Raw genomic sequence first — 20,480 nt, 5'->3', positions numbered from 1 at the left:
CTTATTCTTAATGTTAGTTTTGATGCTATCAATCGTTTACAATTTTTCAGAATAACCATTTTTTATGAATTAATATTAGTACTAACTCTATTATTAGGTCTAGAACTAGAAGCTTTCGGGCTTAACCGTGCGTCTTTAAAAAAGAGACCTTCTTCCCAAACAAGTCCGAAGTATTTTTTTAGTTAAAAAATACCTATCCAACACACAGTAATAAAAAAGAAATTCAATGACGCGTTAAAATGCCAAATTAGCTGCCTATTTCACAAAAATTATTATCAAGAAATGAACGCTGCTGCATTTAAAAATATTACAAACGACACAATTCTATTAAATAATCAATTATATAATTGGTATTATATGCCTGTCTAAAATTCTTGTGCATGGCCACTTAATAATAAAATCATTCAGTATCCAGATTGGCCTGCTTTCAGAAGATGCGCAAGAAACTCAGAATAAAGACCTTAGAACGTATAGAGAGAACTTTTCCAGAAAAATGTCAAGAATATACAATAATAGAGACATTTTAAACAGACTATTAATATCTTCAGACTCATTTATAACATCATTTCATAGCAAGAAATCAAGGAATAATACAAATTTTTCTGAAGGACTTATAAGCCTTCTCTGCTTTGAAAATGATAAAGAAAGAAATAATTGTAAAACACAAATCGTGAGGACGAAGAAAAATAAATATAGGTATAAAAAAAATTTTAAAACTATGTTAAAATACTAAATTTGCTTATGGGTTAAAACATAATTTATGGTTATCATTCCATCATTAAACATTTGTCACAAATTAACACAGAAACAGAGAATAGCGTAGTTTACTCTGTTATATTCCTCCCAAAAACTGCAAAAACCACCTATGATTGCTATATGGAAATGTTGACAAGTTTACAGCATCATAACCAGTGTTGTTAAATACCCGGGTATTTATTTTCAAGGGTAAATTTCCTGGATATATACCCGGGGGTATTTACCCAAGATGGGTATTTAGAGGTATTTATAAAATTTAATTTAAATTGAGTTGTTGGCAGTTTTGCAAGCACTTCAAGAATGCAGAGTCGATTATCGATACACCAAACTTGTTTATAACATCTACAAGAATGCTACAATGACGGTAAAATTGCATAAAAATACTGAAGAGAGTAGAAATAGTAAAATACTGATTGTGAGTAAAATAAAGCGATACAATGTTGAACCCAAATGGTTCATGACAGTCCTGGAGAATACATTTAAACAACTGGATTTGATCCAAAAAAGCATCAACATTGATAGCAAATACCTAAGTATTTTACGCTACGTGGACGATATAGTTCTTATTTTGGATAGGCTTGGAGAGATGTAACTAATGGTGAACGACTTAAAGGAGGTGTGTGCAAGAATCGGGCTAAATATTAACGTAAAGAAATCAAAATTTATGACAAATCTTGTTCCCAAGTGTACCATCAACATTGGGGATAATGAAATTGAGAGGGTTGACAGATGTGTATCTTGGCCATGAGATGATGGCCTTGTATCACTTTTATACGTACGATTTGGTTATTTACTCTGGGCCGGGGTAAATACCCGGATAAATACCCATTTTCTAAATACCTACCCGTCAGGTATTTACCCAGCGCCCATCACTGATCATAACATTCTTATATAATAGGGACAAAACTCCATGACCACATAGATTCCATGGGAAATTTTCTGCTCTATACAGTGGTATGTAACTTTAGTAGATCGCATGGTTGCACAAGTATTTTCCTTCCCTCCAAAAACTGCAAAAACCGCGTAGAATTACAGTATGTAAATGTTTATAGTGTCATAACTTTTTTATATGATTCATACAAAACTCGGTGAGCATATTGAATCTATAGGAAATTTTCTGCTCTATACAATGGTATATAACTTTAGTAGATCGTAGATTTGCACAAGCATTTTCACCCCAAAAACTGCAATAACCGCGCATAATTACTATATGTAAATGTTTACGGCGTCATAACTTTCTTATATGATACGGACAAAACTCCGTGAACATATTGAATTTATAGGAATTTTTTTGCTCTATACAGAGGTATATAACTTTAGTGGATCGCAGATTTGCACAAGTATTTTCCTTCCCTTCGAAAACTGCAAAAAACGCGTATAATTACAGTATGCAAATGTTTATAGTGTCATAACTTTTTTATATGATTCAGACAAAACTCGGTGATCATATTGAATCTATAGGAAATTTTCTGCTCTATACAGTGGTATATAACTTTAGTAGATCGCAGATTTGCACAAACATTTTCATCCCAAAAACTGCAATAACCGCGCATAATTACTATATGTAAATGTTTACGGCGTCATAACTTTCTTATATGATACGGACAAAACTCCGTGACCATATTGAATTTATAGGAAATTTTTTGCTCTATGCCGAGGTATATAACTTTAGTGGATCGCAGATTTGCACAAGTATTTTCTTTTCCTCCAAAAACTGCAAAAACCGCGTATAATTACATTACGTAAATGTTTATAGTGTCATAACTTTTTTATATGATTCAGACAAAACTCGGTGATCATATTGAATCTATAGGAAATTTTCTGCTCTATACAGTGGTATATAACTTTAGTAGATCGCAGATTTGCACAAGCATTTTCACCCCAAAAACTGCAATAACTGCGCATAATTACTATATGTAAATGTTTACGGCGTTCTAACATTCTTATATGATATGGACAAAACTCTGTAACTATATTGAATCAATAGCAAATTTTCCGCTCTATACAGTGGTATATGTATAACTTTAGTAGATCGCATGGTTGCACAAGTATTTTCCCTCCAAAAACTGCAAAAACCGCGTATAATTACAGTATGTAAGTGTTTACGGTGTCATAACTTTTTTATATGATTCAGACAAAACTCGATTTTTATATTGAAACTATAGGAAATTTTCTGCTCTATACAGTGGTATGTAACTTTAGTAGATCGCATGGTTGCACAAATATTTTCCCTTCAAAAACTGCGTATAATTACAGTATGTAAATGATTACGGTGTCATAACTTTTTTATATGATACGGACAAAACTCCTTGACCATATTGAATTTATACGAAATTTTTTGCTCTATACAGAGGTATATAACTTTAGTGGATCGCAGATTTGCACAAGTATTTTTCTTCCCTTCGAAAACTGCAAAAAACGCATACAATTACAGTATGCAAATATTTATAGTGTCATAACTTTTTTATATGATTCAGACAAAACTCGGTGACCATATTGAATCTATAGGAAATTTTCTGCTCGATACAGTGGTATATAACTATAGTAGATTGCAGATTTGCACAAGCATTTTCACCCCAAAAACTGCAATAACAGCTTATAATTACTATATGTAAATGTTTACGGCGTTCTAACATTCTTATATGATATGGACAAAACTCTGTAACTATATTGAATCAATAGCAAATTTTCCGCTCTATACAGTGGTATGTAACTTTAGTAGATCGCATGGTTGCATTAGTATTTTCCCTCCAAAAACTGCAAAAACTGCGTATAATTACAGTATGTAAATGTTTACGGTGTCATAACTTTTTTATATGATACGGACAAAACTCAGTGACCATATTGAATTTATAGGAAATTTTTTGCTCTATACAGAGGTATATAACTTTAGTGGATCGCAGATTTGCACAAGTATTTTCCTACCTTCCAAAAACTGCAAAAACCGCGTATAATTACAGTATGTAAATGTTTATAGTGTCATAACTTTTTTATATGATTCAGACAAAACTCAGTGATCATATTGAATCTATAGGAAATTTTCTGCTCTATACAGTGGTATATAACTTTAGTAGTTCGCAGATTTGCACAAGCATTTTCACCCCAAAAACTGCAATAACAGCTTATAATTACTATATGTAAATGTTTACGGCGTTATAACATTCTTATATGATATGGACAAAACTCTGTAACTATATTGAATCAATAGCAAATTTTCCGCTCTATACAGTGGTATATAACTTTAGTAGATCGCATGGTTGCACAAGTATTTTCCCTCCAAAAACTGCAAAAACCGCGTATAATTACAGTATGTAAGTGTTTACGGTGTCATAACTTTTTTATATGATTCAGACAAAACTCGATTTTTATATTGAAACTATAGGAAATTTTCTGCTCTATACAGTGGTATGTAACTTTAGTAGATCGCATGGTTGCACAAATATTTTCCCTTCAAAAACTGCGTATAATTACAGTATGTAAATGATTACGGTGTCATAACTTTTTCATATGATACGGACAAAACTCAGTGACCATATTGAATTTATAGGAAATTTTTTGCTCTATACAGAGGTATATAACTTTAGTGGATCGCAGATTTGCACAAGTATTTTCCTACCCTCCAAAAACTGCAAAAACCGCGTATAATTACAGTATGTAAATGTTTATAGTGTCATAACTTTTTTATATGATTCAGACAAAACTCGGTGATCATATTGAATCTATAGAAAATTTTCTGCTCTATACAGTGGTATATAACTTTAGTAGATCGCAGATTTGCACAAGCATTTTCACCCCAAAAACTGCAATAACCACTTATAATTACTATACACGGTAAAAAATAACTAACTATTTTAAATCTAACATGTTTCCAGGAGGTGAATTATTGACTCTACAATGAGTGAACACAGATTACATATTAAATGTTGGTAGAGTTGAAATTATAATCTATACATAATATCTTTATACTTTTAGAAAATTGAGAGCTGAGTACGGAGTGAATCGTGATTTTAATATAGATAACGATTATTTTTATACTTGAACCGTTACATAATTGTTGGTTAATGTTAAATTCTGTTCACAACATGTATCGACACATAATCATTTTCATCATTAATAATTCTGACGGTAAAATTTTCATACATGCACTTTGTCCTTATAATTAATGTCTTTTCTTTCATATGTATTTTCTCCAATCGAAACATTAATAAAATCATTCATCACTCATTTTGGTTATATTTATTAAAACTCACGATGAACTTAGAATCCATTTTATCCAAAAATAATCTATACAGATTTTACAATGCACTCGAAATTAGTGTTCGACATATTTTTAATAGAATGCTACAATCTACGTAGATTTAGCAATATACTTAAAATTAGATTTAGGTATATTCTAAATAGAGTTATAATAAAATGGACAGTGTTCACAAAATAGGTTGATTATTGTAAAAACTGAACAATCGAATAAATAATTGCATTTATGCCATATTTGAATGCATTTAAGATATCCACATAAATAATTGTTTTTAACATTTTTGTTTCAAAAAATCTAGTCTTTCAGAGTTTTCTTATAGATAAAATTGTCATACGTAACAATTGTTGATGGTCCAAATTGCATTTTTGTTTCTTTTTTAAATTCTGTTAAAAACTGAACTTTTTCACTATTCTTTATCCTTAACACTATAATAACCGGACAAATCCCGGATTTAGATGAAGAAAAGATCAGGCTTTTTAGTGATATTCTTAAAAGACCGCTATCTATAAAAACAACGAAGATATTGGCTTATAAACTAGATGGAAAAATAAAAGTAAAAGTTTGTCTCAAAAACTCTTAAATGCATCCCTAATAAATTATAAATTTTATAACAGAACCTGTCATAAATGATAAATTAGTAATTCTCAAAAACCGGAAGTTGAAAAAGAGGGTGAGATACCCTCTCATCATAAACAACATTATAACTAAATGTGGTCAATTAAAAACGCGTTTCAAATAAATGGTTTTAATTTACGACATATTGAGAACGAGAAAGAATCATTATTTCAGAAATGAATTATTAGATTTTCTTGAGGGGATAAAAATAAATTGAAAACGTTTTTTTTTACTTTTTGATAAACATGAAGATAAAGAAGGAATCAGAAAAATGTAAACACAGCCGTTCTTTCCGCAAAATAATTACCAACATTTTCCACGGTTCAACGAATAAAAGGGGTTGCATGTCATGCCCCCAAATTATCCGTACACGTGTTTTATAATTACCTACACGATTTTTATATTCCTTGATATTATTTATTCAAAATCAATTTCGTCAACTTAAACCACTTAAATCAGATTCAAATTTCTCCCAGTGGACCACATCGATGTTTAAAAACGATTCCTAAACTAATAAGTTAGTTCTTGTTTGGGCGATCATGAGAGGAAAAATCATCTGTAAACGTAGATGAGAAGAGGGTGGAATTGGATTGAAGGCGTGCGATCAGTGTACCATTGAAACATATGTATCAATACAGGGGGTAGTTGAAACACTTAATAATCCCCCTTCCTTTTTTGTTGAAGGGTGAAGAGGAGTACATTAAAAGCATATTACACATTTTTATTTGAGAGAAGGTGATGATGTGGACACGTGCGTTTATAGGGTGAAAACAAATTTTATAATTTGTTAAAAATAATTAACCCTTGTTTAATAAAAAGAATCGTTCGAGCAGCAGAAATGAGGACTCTACACCTTGAGGGATTATGTTGAGTGGCAAAAATTGCCCAAGATCAAAGAAACTTCTTGGACGCCCACCCACAAGGTGGTATGAAAGCTGGAATTGATCTCCCCACATCTCTAGACTCTAGATTATAGAGTACAAAAAAAATTTTTGATTAATTAATGAGTCTAATATTTATGAAATTTTATTTATTTAAATAATTTATTGAATGTATTCGTTTAAAATGAAACACGCACGATCGTGTTGTACTAAAAAAGTAGTATTCAGCAGGATAATAATCCTGCTGGAGAGTTTCCATCGTGAGAACCACACAGGTGTAGCCAATCCGAATGGAGGGAAATATCGACTGGGTAGTGTAAAGAAACCCCAGAGGTTGAGGGCGTGACGATCCATGTTTGGTGAGAAAATGAACAACTGGTTAGAATTTAACAAAAAAAGTTAATGTTAAATTTACCTTCAATAATTTTTTATTAAAACCACCACAACTAATTTTTTTAATAAGTTTTTATTTAATAATAAGTAAGGTAATAAATAATCTGTACATTCTTAATTATAATCTTTTAAAAAATAAATAATTCTTCCCATGACTAGATTAGTCTCGTAATGACTAGAAAAAAATTTTTAAGAGTATTCTAAGATTAATCAACAAATAACATTTCTTATTAATTTTGTAAAAACGTCGAAGAACTACTAGTTTTATTGGTCCTCGGGTCTTCTGGTGTCCAAACTTTAGCGTACATAATTCCATTAGAACCGGGTTCTTTTTGTCGTGACCACGAAAGAGAATGAGCCGTATAAACGCTTCCGGAACCTAGAAATAAAATAAAATTCAATTCGCAAAATAGAATAAATTTAGATTAACAAAAAAAAAATCCCCTTTACTAATACGATTTAAAGTTTAATTGTTAAAATAACAATAGATAATAGCAATAATAGTCGGACGATTGTATTGAAATGAGGGAGAAATGAAGCGGAGAATGGAGATCGGTTCTTATTGTTGAATGATATTTCGAGTTGAGTATAGGTGATGGTGATATCGGTGTGGTTGTACCACAAGTACTCCCCGTATAAAATTGATTATGACAGGGTCAGGGGTTGAACTATCAATGGCTCGCAAATTACGGGGTGCGATATCAAACATACGACCGGACGGCGTGAAACTCACCCTTAATATTCTTTTTGAGGGTTTACATTAGTCATAATTCGTTACGCAAAATCTATTACGATACAGCTGTAACTAAAAAAGTAAACAACTACATTAAAAAAATTAGTAATAACTTAAATTTAACCCAAAATTTTGAAGGACTACATAAAAAACCATATACAGATCTCAATAAGCTAATTTTTAGCAAGATTGAGATGCTAAAAAATTATTTAAAATAACCAAAAATTAAGGTTTTTGGGGTTATAAGCTGCGTTGCCAACCTATGTCGACCAAATATGGGTAAAAAATCGGTAGGTTTAAATATGATGTTAGAAATTGTGTTTGATAAAGCTTTATAAATGAATTTACATACATTACATTATATTACATAGAATACATATCGGGTAGGCGGACCAACCAACCTTGCACCGCGACCCTAAGGATCTATTGTACCCCGATAGATATCGTTATCAAATTTCACCGTGCAGTCCAATGCTCTTAACGAACATTAATACCTTGCTCGGCGAAAGGTCATTCAGATCTTTTGAGACCCAAAAATCGAGAATCTGATACGGTTAACGGCAGGGCAGTGGCATAAAACATGCTCAACCGTCTCTGCTTCCTCCGCACATAGTCGGCATTCAACATCGTCGGCTAAACCCAACAAGTTGAGGTGTGCTTTTAATCGGCAGTGCCCAGTAAAAACTCCCATTAGAACTTTTATGCTACTACGGGCAAGTCCTAAAATATTCCCGGGTTTGACAGTGGCGATGTTAATAAACACCTTAGCATGTCTCATTCCAGGAGAACTGGTCCACAGTAGGCGAAGTCTCTCTTCAGCCCACAGTCCAATCCTATATTTGGCCATCGCAAATGATACACCAACTGCTGGTTCCGGTCCCACAAACGCTTCAGCGCTGCCATCTCGTGCTAGCTTATCTGCCGCTTCATTGCCAGCAACCCCAGAGTGACCCGGGACCCAGATCAGAGAGACTCTGTTATCACAACTCAGTGTGTTTAATGTTCTCTTACAATCATTAACCAGAGCCGACACCGTTTTCACGGCTTGCAGCGCCTGGAGAGCGGCTTGACTGTCTGAGAAAATTCGTACTGTCATGTTCTTCACCCCTCTTTCAAGAAGGATTTTAGCACCCATGTCAATAGCAAATACTTCCGCCTGGAATACAGTACAGTACGTACCCAGGCTGTAGGCTTGCTTAATTCGAGGTGTCTGGCAGTATACTCCTGCTCCTACCCCTTCAGGCGTTTTTGATCCATCTGTGTACAAGCAAATATCTGCCCGAACCAGAGAATTTTCATTTTCGATCCAGGACTGCCGCTCAGGCAGTACAATCTGGTATCGAGCGTTAATCACTGATAGTGATACCGCCAAATCTGACAGCATTGATAGCACAGTATCAGTGCTTATAATGTCTTCCGCAGCCCATTAGTAGGACATGTCTGAACAGTTTTGAGCATATTGCTTAAATCTGTAAATGGTTGTTCTAGCCACTTTATCTATATGCAAATGCAGAGGAGATAGGCCAAGCAGAACCTCCATTGCTAGAGTTGGCGTTGTGCCTATCGCAACAGAGATTGCCATTCCAGCTACTCGTTGAATTCGTGAAAGTTTACTGATAACTGAAGTCTGTCGGACTTTCCTATACCAGGCTGCTGCTCCGTATGTGATCATAGGTCTAACCACAGTCACATAGAGCCAGTACAGTCTTTCAGGGGTAAGACCCCAATTTTTTCCACAAAGACTGCGACAAGTCCACAAGGATAGTCTAGCTTTGTGCAAAACTCCCTGCAAATGTCCATTCCATGACAGGGTGGATTACTCCTAGATATTTGACTTCCTTTGAGAAAGGAATTTCTTCACCTTGGATAGTTGGGCGGATTAGTCCATCCAACTTTCGCTTCCTAGTGAAGGGCACAACAATTGTCTTTTGCGGGTTTATTGAGAGGTTCTCTCCCTTACACCAAGCGCAAATGGTATCTAGGGTCACCTGGAGGACTTTAGACTTTAGATATTAATTTATATACAGTGTGACCCATTTGAAAGCGGAGCACCCTCGTAAAATTTGTATTTATTATCCGATTTCGACAATTTTTTTTTTAATTGTAGACCTTAAAAAAAGAATCATATTTTTCTCAGAAAAGCCAAGGCCTACTTTTCACTTTTTAGGTGCTAAAAATGAAGATATTTTAGAAATTTTTAAGAAAAAATCTGAGTACACCACTGCATTAAGCGCCTTTTGAAAGTACCAAGTTTCATCAAAAATGGTTAGAAATTAAAACAGTTGCAGATAATTGAAAAACATCATTTTTTATGAATTTATTTCATCTGATCTAGTAAACCATGACAAAATCTTCATTTTTTCACCTAAAAAGTGAAATAGTAGGCCTTGGTTTTTTAAAAAAAATATGACTCTTTGACCTAAGATACAGTTTCTTACGCTCTACAATTTAAAAAAAAATTTGTCGAAATCGGATAATAAATACAGATTTTACGACTTTACACTGTAGGTACATACAGGGTGATTTATAACATACGGAGCAGATTAAAAGGGTAGGTACTAGGGGCCAAATTGAAGATATTTTCTTAATAATGTTTTGACTACAACGTAATAATCATAAAGATATAGAACGTTTAAGTTGAATTAATGGCCAAGCATTTCTTACGATATATAGTATTATTGACTACGTTTAAATTCAAACTGCGAATTTTTCAGGGTTACTTAAACAATGCATAATTAGCAATAAATAATAAAATCTTTGTAATATGGCAGTTATGGTTATTTAAAAATTTGTTAAATCGGTCAAAAACTGGTGTTTTTAATTGCTAATTTTAATTGTTCTTTACTGAATATCAGCGGTTTTATATGTTCTGTATGTTATAAATCACCCTGTATATGGTTGATTTTTATTTTTTATTAACTCAACTAATTTAGCATTTCGGAATCGGAGCAAGACGAAAATATGAAAATTGGATGAATTTCGTTGTTTTACAAGTTGTTAATGGTAGTGGTTAACATTCGGGAAACGGAGGATGTTATAAAAAAACTTTTACAACAAAAGTTGTAGCTTATATTGTTCTTAGCATTATTGCTCTCTTTCACTTTTGCTCTGAAATGCGTCAATATCGAGAAAAATACGAAAATATAAAAATTGAAGCTTGTTATAAAAAAGATTTCGGAGCAATAGTTATTGTAAATTTTATTCTTAGCAACATTGGTCCATTGCACTTTTGCTTTCAGATGCGTCAATATCGAGCAAAATACGAAAATTGGATGACTGTTGCTATTTCAAGTTGCTAATGGTGACACTAGTGATACGAAGCATGTTATAAAAAAATTTATGGAACAATAGTTGTTGCAAATTTTATTCTTAACAATATTGCTCTCTTTCACTTTTGCTCTCAGATGCGTCAATATTAAGAAAAATACGAAAATAGGATGACTGTTGCTATTTAAAGTTGTTAATGGTAACATTCAGGAAACGGCGCATATTACAGAAAAACTTTTGGAACAATAGTTGTTGCAAATTTTACTCTTAGCAATATTGCTCTCTTGCACCTTTTCTCTCAGATGCGTCAATATCGAGAAAAATATGAAATTGGATGACTGTTGCTATTTCAAGTTGCTAATGGTAACACTAGTGCTACAAAGCATGTTATAAAAAAACTTGTGGAACAATAGTTGTTGCAAATTTTATTCTTAGCAATATTGCTCTCTTGCACTTTTGCTCTCAAATGCGTCAATATCAAGAAAAATACGAAAATTGGATGACTGTTGCTATTTCAAGTTGTTAATGGTAACACTCGGGGAACTGCGCATATTCCAGAAAAACTTTTGGAACAATAGTTGTTGCAAATTTTATTCTTAGCAATATTGCTCTCTTGCACTTTTGCTGTCAGATGTGTCAATATCGAGAAAAATACGAAAATTGGATGACTGTTGTTATTTCAAGTTGCTAATGGTAACACTCTGGAAACGGCGCATATTACAGAAGAACTTTTGAAACAATAGTTGTTGCAAATTTTATTCTTAGCAATATTGCTCTCTTCCACTTTTGTTCTCAGATGCGTCAATATCGAGAAAAATACGAAAATTGGAAGACTGTTGCTATTTCAATTTACTAATGGTAACATTCAGGAAACGGCGCATATTACAGAAAAACTTTTGGAACAATAGTTGTTGCAAATTTTATTCTTAGCAATATTGCTCTCTTCCACTTTTGTTCTCAGATGCGTCAATATCGAGAAAAATACGAAAATTGGATGACTGTTGCTATTTCAAGTTGCTAATGGTAACACCAGTGATACGAAGCATGTTATAAAAAAACTTGTGGAACAATAGTTGTTGCAAATTTTATTCTTAGCAATATTGCTCTCTTGCACTTTTGCTCTCAAATGCGTCAATATCGAGAAAAATACGAAAATTGGATGACTGTTGCTATTTCAAGTTGTTAATGGTAACACTCGGGAAACTGCGCATATTCCAGAAAAACTTTTGGAACAATAGTTGTTGCAAATTTTATTCTTAGCAATATTGCTCTCTTGCACTTTTGCTGTCAGATGTGTCAATATCGAGAAAAATACGAAAATTGGATGACTGTTGTTATTTCAAGTTGTTAATGGTAACACTCTGGAAACGGCGCATATTACAGAAGAACATTTGAAACAATAGTTGTTGCCAATTTTATTCTTAGCAATATTGCTCTCTTCCACTTTTGTTCTCAGATGCGTCAATATCGAGAAAAATACGAAAATTGGAAGACTGTTGCTATTTCAATTTACTAATGGTAACATTCAGGAAACGGCGCATATTACAGAAAAACTTTTGGAACAATAGTTGTTGCAAATTTTATTCTTACCAATATTGCTCTCTTGCACTTTTGCTGTCAGATGTGTCAATATTAACAAAAATACGATAATTGGATGAATTTGTTGCATTTTCAGGTTGTTTATGGTAACACTCGGGAAACGGAGCAGATTACAAAAAACTTTTGGAACAATAGTTATTGCAAATCTTATTCTTAGCAATATTGCTCTCTTGCACTTTTGCTCTCAGATGCGTCAATGCTAACAAAAATACGAAAATATAAAAATTGGATGAATTGGTATTTTTTTCAAGTTGTCAATGGTAGCACTCGGGAATCGGAGCAGATTACAAAAAACTTTTGGAACAATAGTTATTGCAAATTTTATTCTTAGCAATATTGCTCTCTTGCACTTTTAGTCTCAATTTCGTCAATATCAAGAAAAATACGAAAATATGAAATTTTGATAAATTTGTTGAATTTTCAATGTTATTAATGATAACATTCGGGAAGCGGAATATGTTACAGAAAAACTTTTGGAACAATAGTTGTTGCAAGTTTTATTCTTAGTAATATTGCTCTCTTGCACTTTTGCTCTCAGATGCGTCAATGTTAACGAAAATACGAAAATATGAAAATTGGATGAATTTGTTGCTTTTCAAGTTGTTAATGGTAACACTAGTGATACGAAGCATATTATAAAAAAACTTTTGGAGCAATAGTTGTTGTAAGTTTTATCCTTAACAATATTGGTCTCTTGCACTTTTGCTCTCAAATGCTTAGATATCGAGAAAACTACGAAAATATGAAAATTGGATGAATTTGTTGCTTTTTCAGGTTGTTTATGGTACAGACATTTCAGACATAACCTCAATATAAGAAAGCTGTCATTTCTGTTAATATTTTATTTTTTGATTAGTAGGTCGTGTCAGAACTGTGGAATAATGGCTTCATTATTCAACACTTTGTTACACATCGTAAATTGAACTTGAAAAATTTTTAATTTAAGAAAAGTATAATTTTTACATAAAAATGGGAATAATTAGTTAACTTTTATAGTTAGAATATAAAGTTCGTGCGATTTAGGTCCATTACTACCATCTTTTAGTTAAATTTATCGTATAGATAAACCCATCTATTACCCAATCGCAAAATAGCCGTAACCGTGCCTAAGGCTCGTTACTACCATCTTCTGGTTAAGCTATCTAAGGGATTATTACCACAGTTACGGCTATTTTACGCGTTCTGATTGGCTAGTAGATGGGTTTATCTATAAGATAAATTTAACTAAAAATGGTAGTAATGGACCTTAGTGGTTTGAACATATCAGACGCATTATTTATGCTGAGATAAGTTTGAAAAATCAGTAATAAATCTTTTTATCGCCAACCGGCAGCAAAACCATACTTTATGCTATCCATTTGCGGCAGTAAAGTGATACTTTGTGCTACTGTCTAATAAACTATGCATATGCGGCAGGTAAAGTACTTTTTGTAATTCGCGACGGTAATGAAAGCTATAACAGTACTCAAACGGGTGCTGTAATGAGACTCGTTACACCATCCGATGCTGTAATGAGACTCGTTACACCATCCGATGCTGTAATGAGATTTTAGTAACATTTTATGGAACCAGTTCAAGTTGGTGACATTGGGTCATTAATTTTTCTAGTTGTCAATGTGGCAATTTTTGTCTATTTGAAAAAAATGCCGTTGAACAGCTGGATTTGAACGCGGTACCTTTTTTTTGAAAGCGCACTTCCCTCCACTATACTACCGACCTTTGATAGATAGTGTAACTTTACCGAGGTATATTAACAAAACAAATCGTTTGACACATGTCATAATATTGGTAAGTTAGAATATCTTCATATCGTTAAATTTTGCGGTTGGCGATAAAATGTTGTATGCAACACGTCTTTATCGAGCATCACTTTGCCGACTTGGTACATAAATAACTATTTTCCTCTTTGTAACTCGATCCGGGGACATACTGTATGATAAAATTTTTATCATACAAACATAAACAGGAGTTCTTTCATAATTCAAGTTTGAGGATTCAGAATGTGTACCAATTCACGATTAGTCTCATGCATACCAATTACTATGAGCTAGAAATCATTCAATCAGGCTTGAGTACTCAAACGAATTTGGACTTGCACAAGAACTCAAGTGTGATTTGTGAAATATTGTAAGCAAAAACTAGTTTTTCTCCTCTAGTTCTCTATTTAACTGTGCCTGTTTGTAACCAAATTTTTCCACACCTCTCTGTTAGCTACCAACTTTATTGCCTCCATTTAGGACTTACCGTGAGTTGCCAAGATCTCTCTCACGGTATTTATTCTCTTATTTTTACCCTCCATCATTGCCTGCCAAACTCTTTTCTTTATTATCTTCTAATTTCTTCGTTTCTCACTCTATCGGCTTTTACCAACTCTAAGGGTGTACCTTAAATATTTCATTTCCATCGCTTGTTTTTGACTTTTCTACCTTTTTATCATAAACCAGTTTTCATAGCCATGAATCATGATAGCTTCCTTATGTTCTAGAAAGGATCTTCTAAGGAAAGGATCTCTATTTTATTACTGATCTCTTCAAGTTCTGCGAGCAAATATATCACAAATAATCAACCACAAAGTTGAATTTGCTCTTCAATCTGAAGTAACTCTTCTATCACGGCATGATTGACTAAGAATTTATCAAGTAACACATTAGTTCTTAAGAATTGATTTCGATCAAGAACTCATCTCATAAAATGTTCTAGAATTAACGATTTAATCGGTGTAATGTATGTATGTGAATCCAGACATGAATTGTTGCTCTAAATGTTAATTCTTGAATAAATTCAACTCTATGATTCAAAGTTAGTATTTTAACAATATAATAATTATACATTTTTCAACTAGCATCTTTTTATGACATATTTTGACCAACTTCATTTCACAAATTGTTTTAATCTATTTTGATTAATCATATTTTGTTACAAAAAAAAAGTAATTTGTTACAACTATACTTATACACTAGATATTTTTGAAAGTTGTGAATTCCGGAAGTAGATTTAATCACACCTGCACAACAAAAAAAGGTCACCTGGGTTTGACAAACGGCAAGGGATGAACCCACAACCCCCGAAACCAATTACAATCAAAAACAGGGGACTTTATTATTGCAGCTTTAAACACACACATTCGATATGGCAAAGTTTCATAAAAAATTTTAACTCACCTCTAATAATAACCTTTTTCGGCTCATCTCTTTGACTATTTCTATTCGTTCCATTAAAACAATCAGTATTCGCATTTCGATCACTTCTAACCAACTCACTTAAAAAATTTATGTATCCAATCGCTAATTTCAAAGTATCTACTTTAGATAATCGTTTTTCGTATGGTAAAGTGGGAATGTGAGCTCTAAGTCCTTCAAAAGCGTCATTTATAGATTGCATTCGTTTTCTTTCGCGAAGATTTGCCGCTTGTCTTTGTTGAATTTGTTGTTGAGGACATTTATTGCGCCGCCTATGTCGATGAATTCTTCCTCTAAAATTAATCATAATGATTTTAAGACATTTAATAAAAAAATATTTATTTACTCTTTAGAACTAGAACTATTTTCTTGGTCGCTATTAAAAGAATAACCAGATCCAACGGAATCACTACTATTTTCATCATAAAGAAAGAGATCACCACTGTTTGTAGATCCAGTACTGGAACCACCACCGCTTTGGCCACCTCCTCCACCGAGAAATCCGGTGGATTCAAAAAAAAATTGCCTGTTAACTGCGTCCAGGTCGATATTGTCCATGTTGAACATTTTCGGCCGCAAAATACGGTGGGATTCCAGCGCAAATTTCTCAATTTTACCTTGTTACAACACAAAATAATATTGAGCACTAAAATTTTTTTGTTTTGATACAATTTTTTTATCAACTATTCATCCAAAATTAATTGACACGATTATTTACAGTAAAAATGATTTACAAACGAGCGACACGCGACTCGGGACAATTGGCACGTGTCACCACCGTACGATTATTCACTGAAGATCCACAGTTCGTGCTTTCAGTTGGAATTTTAACATCCCCACCATCGACCAAGCAAAGCTTTAGGGGAACGCTCACGAACGCTTATTTGCTGAATAAAGCTCCACCCACTATGTCTCTATATTTCAGTATTTATGAAAACAATGCAATTGGAAATTCGTATGTGGATATTAAATTTAGCTTGATCTGTATCAAATGGTTTAAGTTAAATGCATCACCCAAAAAGGATATCCAATCATAACTTGCGACCAATCATTAATTTGCAATCAATCATTATTTTAGCACAAAATTTTTTTAATACAACACTAAATAATAATTATTTGTTAAATAAGCTTGCGCAGGTGCAAAAAACAAACAAAAAAGCGATAACGATTAATCCAAAAAGCTCCAGCAACAACACCAAAAAAATCCCAACGTTGTATTATGAACTCTCTCGTTTTTATTTAGTGATATCGTCGTTGTTATCAGTTTCGGATCTATGGGGGTTTCAAGGGAGGAAAGATCGCCGGTGTTATCTAGATGTTTAGAATCAATTTAGCGTGTCAGAATCGAAATAATAAAAAGAAAATTATTAGCGACAATGAAGAGGGGTCTCGTTTCGTCTGGGTGTCCACTTGGAACCATCGGATTATAGACCCGATCGACGAGAGAGCTTATTTAGATTTAGAAGAGTAACGCGTTCTTTTCAATGTAGGGCGCGCAGTTGTGGTTTTTTGAACTTAGGGGGTCTTTAATTTTTTTAACATTACGTACGGAAGAGTTGTTTGAATCCAATAATACCCTCGGGGAGGGTGGAATTCGATGAATAGGTTAATGTTGGGTTGGATTAAAAATAATAGGAGAATTATATTTTGTATAAAATTATTTATAATTAAAAATTGGGGAATTTGTTTTAAATAATTTAAAAAAATCTTATTAATTAGGCTATATGTATTACAGATATGTGATAAAAGTTGCCTATTTAGTTTTATTTATAATAAAATGTCAAAAATTCAAAACGTCAAAAACGCAAAGAATACATTTTTGTTCCAATTCTAAGGCTACGTTCAGAGTCAACGTCGATTTACCATGAACTTAGCAAGGTCCGTTGAGTATTGGTTATAAGGTTATCCAACTTTGGAGGAAAAGTATATCATATACAGAGTGCCCATTATGTATAGAAAATAGTATATATCTTGGTAAGTATCAACTTTATAAAAAAACAATTAATATAAAAGTTGTTTAATATTTTGTTTGCCATAATAAGGCATTCAATTGTTTTTATTTCAGAAAACAAATGAGCAACGAATAACACTTGAAGTTTTTTAAATGGCAATGTATCCTTTCATTAGGCTCATTTGATAGAGATTTGTTTTCTCTTTACGATGACGTAAAATTGTAGTACTCTTCATCAGAAAATTAAAAAAAAAATTTATAAATTGTTTATAAAGAAAATTTAAAGGTAACTAAAAACGTTTTTTTTTAATAGTTGGCTAAGTATAATTAATTTTAAAAACAAAAACAGTTTATCACATAAACATGACAGCAGTATTAAGTAAAATGTATTAAGCAGTAAAAAAAAATTAAAACTAGAACTAACAGTAGACCTAATTAAAAATACAATTAGAAAGTTTAGAATTTTTCTAGTTCTAGGTCTAGTGTTAGTTCTAGTTTTAAAGCAATAAAAATATACAACATAGTGATATCTAGCAACATCATGTTTGGACCCATTTTAATGGTTTTTTTTAATAAAGAATACATCATAAAAGAACACCATGAAGTTGCCCATTTGTCTATTATATGATAACTAACTTCAGATTTAAAATGTCAACCTCAATTTTGACATATTTGCAATCTTCATTAAAAATCCTTTAAAATGAGTACAAACACGACATATTTATCATCAATATTAATGAAGTTATGGTCAACTTCCGATTAAGAATGTCAATTTTAACATATTTGTAATCGCCGTGCAAAATCCTTTAAAATGAGTCCAAACATGATACGTTTAATTCCAATATTACTCGAGATATAAGAACTTCCGGTTTGAAATGTCAATGTCATTTTGACATATTCTTAATTCTTTTAATTTATCTTAATATTTGTCACAAAAACACAAATATAATAAAAAAGAATCAAAAATTATGGTTGGTAAAATATTTAAAAAGTTAAATTGCTATCTTCATTGTTACTAAGTTCGGGTTTAACGTTTTTTATTCTAACTTTTTTGTTTTTTGAGATAAGTACGTCATCTTTGGACTCATTTTAAACGTTTTTTAATGAAGATGACAAATATGTCAAAGTTGACGTTGACGTTTCAAACCGGAAGTGATTGTATTTTCATTAATGTTAAAGTTTAATATGTCGAGTTTGGACTCATTTTAAAGGATTTTTTATGAAGTTGACAAATATGTCAAAATTAAAACTTGAAAGTTCGAACATTTTGGTTTTTTGAGATAATGCGTCAAGTTTGAACTCACTTTAAAGGTTATTTTATGAAGATTACGAATATAATAATAAAATTAAAGTTGACATTAACAACTGAAAGTTTTTTTTGTCTTGTGTTAGTTCTAGTGATAGTGCTAGTGTAAAACTAGAATTAATACTACACCTACAATTAGAAATATTCGGGTTTAGAAGTTCTTGTCTAAGACGCCCGGCTAAACCTAAAACTTTCTAGTTCTAGTGTTGGTTCTAGTTTTAATGGTTATTTAACCCTAAATTCTTGTACATTTTAGTTGATCTAAAAATATTTCTTATTGACTTAATCCACTTACCTTGCTTATAATTTCATCCATTTACCCATTTTGAATTAAATACAACCTTTAAATCCAATTAATTATGTGTTGTTCATTAAAAAAACTTAAATTCAACGTCAATTTTGACAAGTAACTGCAATATTTGGATCTTAATCACCATGGTAACCGAGTCATGTTGGATAACCTTAAAATAATAAAATTTTATTCCGATTTTTTTATCAATTCTAACTTAATTTTTATTAATTTTAAAACAATTCGAATTCATTTTCAATTTATCTCGCATTCATAACAAATTCGTTAATTGTAGTTAATTTAAATCGATTCTAATTAAGAGAAATAAATTTAAAATATCTTTTTGATTTAATCCACTTACCTTGTTTATAATACCCTAGATAAACCAATTTTGAGTTAAATACAGCCTTTTAAACCAATTAAATAAGACTTTTTCCTCGAAAAAACTTAAATCAATTTCAATTTTGACAAGCACCAGCAATATTTGGATCTTAATCACCATGGTAACCGAGTCAAGTTGGATAACCTAATAATAAAATTATAACCGTTAATATTTCACTTTATATTTTAATATTTTTTAAATTTTATTTTATTTTTTTTTATATTTTTGTATATTGCTTCTTAAGTGAAATACATAAATAAAAACAGAAATGTCAATTCTTCCAATGACGTCACAGCAAGGCCCTTGCGGGGGGATACGTTCATAACAACAGCGTTTATATGGAGTTGAATAACTTTATATAGTATGTTTACTCAAGTGATTTTTTAAATGAAATTCAATAATTATGAATTAGTTTCTTTATTATTAGTCGTGTAATAATTGTACTAATTGCTTATGTTCTATTTCGTTTGATTAAACTGTCAAAGTGTCACTTTTTAACATTTTAGAACGTTTTTGGCATTGAAATGAAGTTATAAATTACCACTTAATTATTATTTATGTTATTTTGAATTATTTTAATGACGAAAATATTTCGTTTTTATGCTTTTAAATACAAAAATATTTTAAGATTATTTCATTTAGCTTTTATATTAGTTTTAGGTAGGCAACTTATATAACATACTGAAGATTCCTGTATTGATCAATAACCACTTAATGTTAATATATTAATGATTTATTACTTAATAATTTGATAAAAACACATAATATTGCATATAATTATTTAAACCAACCCTAATAACAATTACAAATATCCTTAATATTAAATTCTTGATTAAAAATTTTTTTTCTTATTACAGATAATTAGGCAACCAAA

At 31.9% G+C, this 20,480-nt stretch overlaps 1 protein-coding gene across 1 annotated transcript; it reads right to left on the bottom strand.

Moving 5' to 3' along the window:
- Positions 1-7,010: 7,010 nt before the first annotated feature.
- LOC111424363 (pancreas transcription factor 1 subunit alpha-like) lies at positions 7,011-17,904 on the bottom strand. Its single transcript, XM_023057870.2, has 3 exons — positions 16,025-17,904; positions 15,661-15,971; positions 7,011-7,279 (listed from the first exon to the last, which is right to left on the bottom strand). The coding sequence occupies exons 1-3, from the start codon at positions 16,243-16,245 to the stop codon at positions 7,131-7,133; spliced, it is 681 nt and encodes a 226-aa protein (XP_022913638.1). The 5' UTR covers positions 16,246-17,904; the 3' UTR covers positions 7,011-7,130.
- Between the last annotated feature and the right edge of the window lie 2,576 nt (positions 17,905-20,480).

This window comes from Onthophagus taurus, chromosome 6, assembly GCF_036711975.1.
Source record: "Onthophagus taurus isolate NC chromosome 6, IU_Otau_3.0, whole genome shotgun sequence".
Classification (NCBI taxonomy): domain Eukaryota; kingdom Metazoa; phylum Arthropoda; class Insecta; order Coleoptera; family Scarabaeidae; genus Onthophagus; species Onthophagus taurus.
The sequence above is the reverse complement of the archived record's forward strand: the minus strand, read 5'-3'. Positions and strand labels throughout refer to the sequence as shown.

What these genes read in the sequence shown, in the direction of transcription:
- LOC111424363 (XM_023057870.2), bottom strand. Translation starts at nt 16,245, where the DNA reads ATGTTCAACATGGACAATATCGACCTGGACGCAGTTAACAGGCAATTT. An exon ending in AATAGTTCTAGTTCTAAAGA is followed by an intron (nt 15,972 to 16,024) that starts GTAAATAAATAT and finishes GATTAATTTTAG; the next exon opens with AGGAAGAATTCATCGACATA. An exon ending in GAAAAAGGTTATTATTAGAG is followed by an intron (nt 7,280 to 15,660) that starts GTGAGTTAAAAT and finishes TTTTATTTCTAG; the next exon opens with GTTCCGGAAGCGTTTATACG.